The sequence below is a fragment of the Hylaeus anthracinus genome, unplaced genomic scaffold, assembly GCF_026225885.1.
Source record: "Hylaeus anthracinus isolate JK02 unplaced genomic scaffold, UHH_iyHylAnth1.0_haploid 11991, whole genome shotgun sequence".
In the NCBI taxonomy this organism is placed as follows: Eukaryota; Metazoa; Arthropoda; class Insecta; order Hymenoptera; family Colletidae; genus Hylaeus; species Hylaeus anthracinus.
In genome coordinates this window covers 403225-410582 of record NW_026534339.1, presented here as the reverse complement: position 1 = coordinate 410582, position 7358 = coordinate 403225, and the positions used below count along the sequence as shown (strand labels likewise).

The 7358-nt window shown below is 34.1% G+C and overlaps 1 protein-coding gene across 4 annotated transcripts; it reads left to right on the top strand.

Moving 5' to 3' along the window:
• Positions 1-978: 978 nt before the first annotated feature.
• On the top strand, positions 979-3818 carry LOC128888301 (U11/U12 small nuclear ribonucleoprotein 48 kDa protein-like). 4 transcript variants are annotated; one of them, XM_054145033.1, is made up of 7 exons: positions 979-1095; positions 1246-1328; positions 1403-2293; positions 2354-2522; positions 2622-2684; positions 2752-2839; positions 2915-3059. In XM_054145033.1, exons 3-7 carry the CDS (start codon positions 2162-2164, stop codon positions 2922-2924), a joined length of 462 nt encoding a protein of 153 aa, XP_054001008.1. In that variant the 5' UTR covers positions 979-1095; positions 1246-1328; positions 1403-2161; the 3' UTR covers positions 2925-3059. The 4 variants fall into 4 exon arrangements, with proteins under 4 accessions (XP_054001008.1, XP_054001007.1, XP_054001005.1 ...); XM_054145032.1 differs by having other exon boundaries at positions 2752-3059; XM_054145030.1 differs by lacking the exons at positions 979-1095; positions 1246-1328; positions 2752-2839 and adding an exon at positions 3169-3818 and having other exon boundaries at positions 2052-2293.
• Positions 3819-7358: the final 3540 nt, after the last annotated feature.

Here is a 7358-nt window from a genome sequence, read left to right as displayed (position 1 = left end):
CATGACATGATATTACGATATCTCAGTTGTACATAGACCGATTTTATTGATTTTAGTTTTATTAGAAAGCTTATGGACGCCGAAAGGAGTAAAAATTATACAAGTACCAAGAAATGATCAATTCTGGGCAACACAGATGGAGGAAAAACTCAAGAAGTTTTATGAGGACTCCATGTTGCCAGAGATCGTAGATAGCAGATTTAATCGACACCAGCCGATTAGAGAACCTCCGTATGTAAAAAAGGAGAATCTACGAGTACAAAATGAAGTACGTATAATGCACCGGCGAGTGCATTGAGCGCATGCGAACAGCTGAATAACAATGTACAAGTCCACCGACGAGTGCATTGAGCACATAGGAGAAGCTGTGGAAGAAACAATGTAACAAACTGTAAGTACAGAAATATGTAAAATGTGAGTTTGCAGAGTGAAGAGGACCGTCTATGACGGGGGTGGTGGTGGGACTCTTCAAACTCTCCTAATAATTTTTACTTGCAGCTATTCTTTCAATTCAATGAGTAATGATATGTATAAAAGTGTAAGTATGACACTTATACTTTTGTTATGGAAATAATTGGATTAATTGAAAACAATCTTCAGTTTTTCGTTCATCTAGAAATTTGCTTCAGTTATTTCCACTGGCTAGTATCGAAGGCGAAAACCAAGCTGTATGAAACAAGAAAAGAAAGCAAGTATTTGAAATGCTTGGATACAAATAAGTAACTAACATACACACATTTACAGTTTTATTGTATAAAAATTGATTACAATTCGTTCTAATTTTTTCTGACAGGTTCCATGACCAGAAACTACAATTGAAAGGGGTCAGCGACACTGCAACAAAATATTTATCAGAGATAGGAAACACTCAAATATGCGTAAAGGAGAGAAAGTAAGTCTTTGCAATGTATGCATGCTAATATATAACTAACACATATATATTAATATGTTTATTGCATACTGAGTTATTACAACTTGTTCTAACTTTTTACCACAGGTTCTACAACCAGTAACTGCAATCAAAAGGGGTCAGTGCCATTGCAACAAAATATTTCTCAGAAATAATCAACACTAGTAATGGAGTCTTCAAAAAATGTAGGTATTGATCTTTACATTCAAGTGGGAAAGTACTTGTTATTCACATCTATGAATTTATTTGGATTCATGTATATGTAATGAAACATGTACATTTACATGTTTATTGCACGCAGATTGATTGTAATTCATTCTAACTTATTATTGTAGGTTCTATGACAATAAAGGGGTCAGTATCATTGCAAGAAATATTTAGGAGAAATAGGAAAATAATAGTGGATTCATCAGGAAGTGTAAGTATCAGTTTTTACATTAAAGTAGTATAAATTCAAAAAGTACGTATTGCTAAACTTATTTATTCTTACAGATGAAACTAAGATGTACAGCGTGACAGTTCAAGAGATACGGTATCGTCTCAACCTAATTTTATACATAATATTTGTTCAATAACTGCTTTCTACATAGGACGTTTAATAATCTTATAATAAGTGTATAGCATTCTTGTTTGTTGTAGTATTTTGTTAATAAAAAAAGGTTTGTACTTTACAGGTCAGAATTTAAATCCCTTTTTGTCAGTGTTTCAATATCCATTTGCTATTTATGTATTAATCTACCCCAACCTAACCGTTTTAATTTTCATGTAAAAAATGTGTAAACTAAGAAACTTTATTTTCTGGGGATTTCCCCTCATTTATTTTTTCTTCTCGCTAATAAAGAAATGTCTAATGTAACAAATTTCGTTTTCTTGGAATATCCTGTCACCTATTTTTCCTTTTCATTCATAATTCTTTATTGCAACTATTGTAACGTAAACACATTTCGAACAATTAAAATGTACAATTAACTTTTTACGCTTGCACTATCAACGTACTCAAAATTACTACGCTAAGCATTCAGAATCCCTCAAGGGAAGACGTATACAGTATATGTTGTTGAAAAGAAACTATACTGTATGGCAATAACAAGCAGCTTCATCTAGTTTTCCTCCGCTGCCGCATATCTAATGGTAATATTATTTCTATGCAGAGAGTAGCTGCTGTAATACCGACCTGCCGAATCGGAGAGGTCACGTGCCGTGTCTAAGTAGGATTCAATCGTACGCAACGGCTTGCAACGATAAGCAGAAATGTTGAATTGTACGTCGATTCAACGCGAAGGTCAATGTCAAAATTTAAACGATTTTACGGAAGAAGTTCATCAAGATATTACGAATATTACTTCTGCCTTAGGTTGGACAGTAGAGAGTATAGAAACTGACGTAAGTTAGTCGATAGCTCTCAAATCTACATACATAAATAACATGTATTTATTTTACTAGAATGATAATCGTTTAGTATGTCCATATAATTCGTCTCATCGAATTGGGAAAGAAATGCTTGATCAGCATTTAGAGTTTTGCCAGTGGAAGGAAGAGGGTTATGCTGAATTCGATGTACCATTGTCCGAACCAATGTTACCTTTAAGCTCTCCTTTCTCCATGAAGCTAGGTAAGCGCTATATAGATTCACAACTAAATTTTAGTTTAAACAAGTATTTGTTGATCTAGTGTTTGATATTATATTTATCATACATTTTTTCAATTGCAGATGCATCGCTACAAAATAGTATTTTACAAGAAGCAAAGGAAAAGGACCCAACCATGAAAGTTGGTTAGTGTAGTAAAACAAAACTTAAAAAATTATCTTTACATGTTTTAAAGTGCTTAATTTTTTCCAGAAAGTTATGAATGTTGTACTTGGCACAAGCTCTATATATCCTTTTTCATGTCCTTTGCTGAATATTTAAATAATATAAGATACCCACTGTATGTTTCCTCACTTAACTTGTATTTATAATGTATATCTCCTTTCAAAACACAATTTCTTAACACTGATGATAGGTTCGGGTGAGCGATTAATTCCAAGAACATCTGATAGAATCTTCACAGATTTCACTAGCGACGAGAAGAAAGTATTATATGAATATGTTGTTTCTAATACAGTTAAAATAGACATTGGACACGATATTACCGACGATCACAATCTGTAAGTTTATATAAGTAATATTTATTTCCGTTTACCTTACCAAGCTAGTTGATAGTTAAGGCGCTATCGAATTCATACAATTTTATAAAAAATTTGTACTTTGTTCCAGAAAATCTGATGATAAGGAAGATAGGAAGTTATCTTTCTTAGAGTTACTCGTACAAGAACGTAATTTAAAAAGACGTAGAGCTAAACATAGAGGTGTTCATACAAATAAAAAATCAAATACAGAAATTCTTCGAGAGGTTATAAATCAGCAAATGGAGTTATACACCCAAGTACCAGAAGTACACGCAACTTGTGGTACTAAAACTGTAGATATTGTAAATGTTCCAAGATCGAATCGACATCCTGATGAAGCAATACTAGATTCATCCCTATCATTTAACGAATCTCCGTCAAAGTATCGTCATTTTCAAGATTCAGAGGATTATCATGGAAATTTTAATTCTCGATATAATCACACATACGAGCGTACTGAGGCAACGTACGCTTCTTGTTCCAAAGATCGAGAAAAACGAGAAAGATGTTCACGAACTACAACAGAATCGTGGAAAGCGAAAAAACACCACAAACGACGAAGATCTCATTCGAGAGAACAAAATTATAACAGAGGCAATATAAAATCTCGTAAAACTGAAAAATCAATTAATGGCGCCAGTTACTTTAGACGAAATCATTAGAACAATCGTGAAATACTAATATGCATGTAAAATAATTATTAAGAACTATGTACAAATAAGATTAATATGATGTATCTTCACGTGTATATTTTTTACCTTGACATACAAAACCTACAAATAACTCTGTTAGAGTGTCTTAATGGAATTATTTAAACGAAAAATTGTCTCTTTAATAACAAATAGTGTTCATTTAAACAATTAAAATCAGTAAATTTTAAAATAGTCGTTATTTTATTAAATGTTCAAAATGACAGCTGCTGACTTTTAAATACATTAATTCTTTTCACAAAATTTATACGAACATACTTGTACATCATTTTATTAAATGATGTATAAGGAGAACGAATTCTAGTTTTCATATCTTTCGATGTAGGGGAGTAGTGACTATTACCAGGGCCCCCAAGATCTATTCTTGTGAACGTAAAGTCAAGGCCGGTGTGGGGGGGAGGCATCGCAGTCCGGTGTAGATTAGTAAAGCTGCTATATATTGTAGTTTAACAATCTTTACAATCTAGCTACAGATTCATCGTTTGATATTATTACCTTGTCTTCTTTTCTTAAAAATGTTAAACCTCTGAAGGGGCGCCACGATAATCTTGGGCGGGGCGCCAATATTGCTACAACCGGCCCTGTGTGAAGTCAGTATCATTCATTTACGTGCCATTGAGTTCATATTTTGTGTCAGTGATGCCAGATTTGGCTCCCAGTCGTGTATAGAGATGGCGAAATATTCCTTATATCTTGGCGCATGACACTGTAAGGCCCGATTTTGGAAAAAGTGTTTGTAAACAAATTTATTCTATAACAAAAAAAGAAACCATACTTTTATTATTTATAAAGTTTCAAGACCGAAATTGCAAATCGGGCGTTAGAGTAGCATGCGGAGTGATGTAGAAAATATTTTAGAAAAAGAATCGTGAGAAAATATTTCTTCGTCGCTTCAAAAAACTTGATGAGCTTCGTTTCTGTGAAATCTTGATGATTTGTATGGCAATATGGCTGCCTCGCTGTCGCGCTTTCCGTTGTGGCGCTGTCGTCGTCTGTTCTGTTGTTACTATATCGTCAGTCTACATACGGTTTTCCACGTGGTTTAGACCAGGGATGGCCAACTGTTTATGCCCCCGGACCGAATTGGAAAAAAAATATTTTCACTGGCCGAATGAAATATTAAAATTGAAAAATGTGAAGGAAAACACTTATTTCTTTATGTAAACAAAATATTATTATGAAATTTGTTTATGAATAATTGTTAGTTAAGCAATACATTTATTTCTAATCGAAATGAATTAAATTAACGTTTCCTATATAAATAGGAGAATGATACAAAAACAGAGTAGAATTGGAATTTTTGTACCTTTACTCAATTGTTCCTAACTACGGTATTTATCCATAGATTTTATTCGACAAAAGCTTGCTTTCTTCGTAAAAGTGCGATCTATGCGTAAACAATAAGAAACTGGACATAATTTGACAGTTACTAATTTTGCATGGCAATGGAAGAAATTTTTGTGTTCTAATTTAGCCGAAGAAATTGAAGGTTTCTCATATGTGTTGGCCCGTCACACTTGAACTATTGAACCGATTGGAAAACAATGTGAAACGCACTTGTTGGAAATTCGATTACCTTTGATATGGCAACTTGCGCGACCCAATCGGACGTTTCTAATACGATATATGGCCTAAAATGTGAAGGTATCTAAAAAATAATCGAAAAAAAATTCAAAAATTTGTATAAAAAAAACCTATCCATAGAAAAGTTTTGAACGGTGTTTTGCCGCTGCACAGCCATTGCTCGCTATGTTTCGGTCAGTCAAGGCCGTCGCTACGGGATTTGGCTAAACGGCGCCACGCGCTATCGGTTTTTGTATTACATTTACATGTTCCAGATAAGTAATTCTTCATTTTTAATATTTCATTTATACTGGAACTCAATAAAACGGAAACAATTTTCCACTGTTTAAATTTTAATCATTAATTTCCTGTTTTTGTATCTTCAATTATTCGACTTTTGTTAATTTGGTATTGTGCAAACTTTATTTAAATCTAACTTGAATTATTTAAAAATTAATTCAATCTATAATTGCATATTTTGTTGTTAATTTTAAATGAAAACTGCTACCTGACAAATTTCTCTTTAGAGCAGAGTTTAGCCCCCAAACACTAACTTAAATAAAAAAAGATTAAAGCGCGTGGCGACGATTGTGCAGAACGCATGACGACGGCCCTGATTCACCGATATAAAACGAGTGAAACCTGCGCGCCGGCAAACAGAATTCGTGCGTTCTAAATTAATATTTTCTGGATCTGTACGAACTAGAAAACGTTACAACATTCGCGGCGGGTGGTTTTCTCTTCACAAATGTTTGCAGAAACCTATAATGCATAGTAAATTCGACCTAGGTGAATAACTTTTCATTAAAATATAAGAGTATTTCGTGAAAAGTACTCGCGTCGGCAACTTTTTGAACTTCGGCGTTCATTTACAGGCATTCAAAAAAGCAGATAATTCTGAAGGAATATGTCTTCAGATTTGTATTTAGGACGAGGAACCCTATTAGAATTACCTAGTGGATATCGCGGAATTTAAAAAAAGTTTAAATTTGTTAGGCAGTGTAATCTGTATACTAAGGGAGCCGCGGGTCTTAAAGGTTAGGGAACTTCTGGACTAGGGTGTATATGGGAAACACAAATTAAGGTAATATACACTTGATGATATTACCCATATTTTATTTTATTTTTTTAAAAACTTTGCGTTATATAAATATATTTATTTATCGGTCCCTGTCGTCTCTCTTGTTGCGTTCTCGCGGGTGGAGGCCGCGTTAGTAGTACATCTCTTGCCGCGGTCCTTCTGCGGCGTCTATTTTGCCGCTGCCGCCGCCGCCTGTTACTCTGAAATTAGTATGACGGAATATATTAATTTTAAGTACTAATAAAAAATTATTGACATAATTTTGGTTAACGATTATTTTTAAATGTACCACATTCTTGCGTTGCGGCTGCTCCATGGCCGCCGCGAAAGTTGGCGGTGGCGGCGGGGGCTGCTGGACGGCCGCCGCGAAAACAGGTGGTGGCGGCGAGGCCTGTGATATGCCCATGACAAATAGTGGGAAACTACCTTTCTATTGTATACAGATTATTTTAATAAAATATAGTGTAATTTTTATATTTTTTATCGCATTGAAAAGGGAGTCAGGATGTGGAGAAGAGTTTCACAAGCTTTTATAAACATTATTTACAGCGTAATCACCATTTGCCCTACTCTAAGAATAAAAATGTAAAATTTACGCTGTGAATAATTTTTATAAAAGCTTGTAAAAACTCTTCCCCACATCCTGACTCCCTTTTCAATGCGATAAAAAACATACAAATTACACGATATTTTATTAAAATAATCTGTATACAATAGAAAGGTAGTTTCCATATCAAAACAAAAAATAATAAGTGTCTCCTACCGGGATCGAACCGCGTTCAGGGCAAAATATTAACTTCACAACTTGACACTCCACCCACATTTAAACATTTATTTTTCGAAAACGAGAGAGAGTTGCGCGTTCCAACTTTCACAGATTGTTCTACATACGTTTCTATACACAGGAAAAACTTCTGATTACAG

What these genes read in the sequence shown, in the direction of transcription:
- LOC128888301 (XM_054145030.1), top strand. Translation starts at nt 2,162, where the DNA reads ATGTTGAATTGTACGTCGATTCAACGCGAAGGTCAATGTCAAAATTTA. An exon ending in TAGAGAGTATAGAAACTGAC is followed by an intron (nt 2,294 to 2,353) that starts GTAAGTTAGTCG and finishes TTATTTTACTAG; the next exon opens with AATGATAATCGTTTAGTATG. An exon ending in TCCTTTCTCCATGAAGCTAG is followed by an intron (nt 2,523 to 2,621) that starts GTAAGCGCTATA and finishes TTTCAATTGCAG; the next exon opens with ATGCATCGCTACAAAATAGT.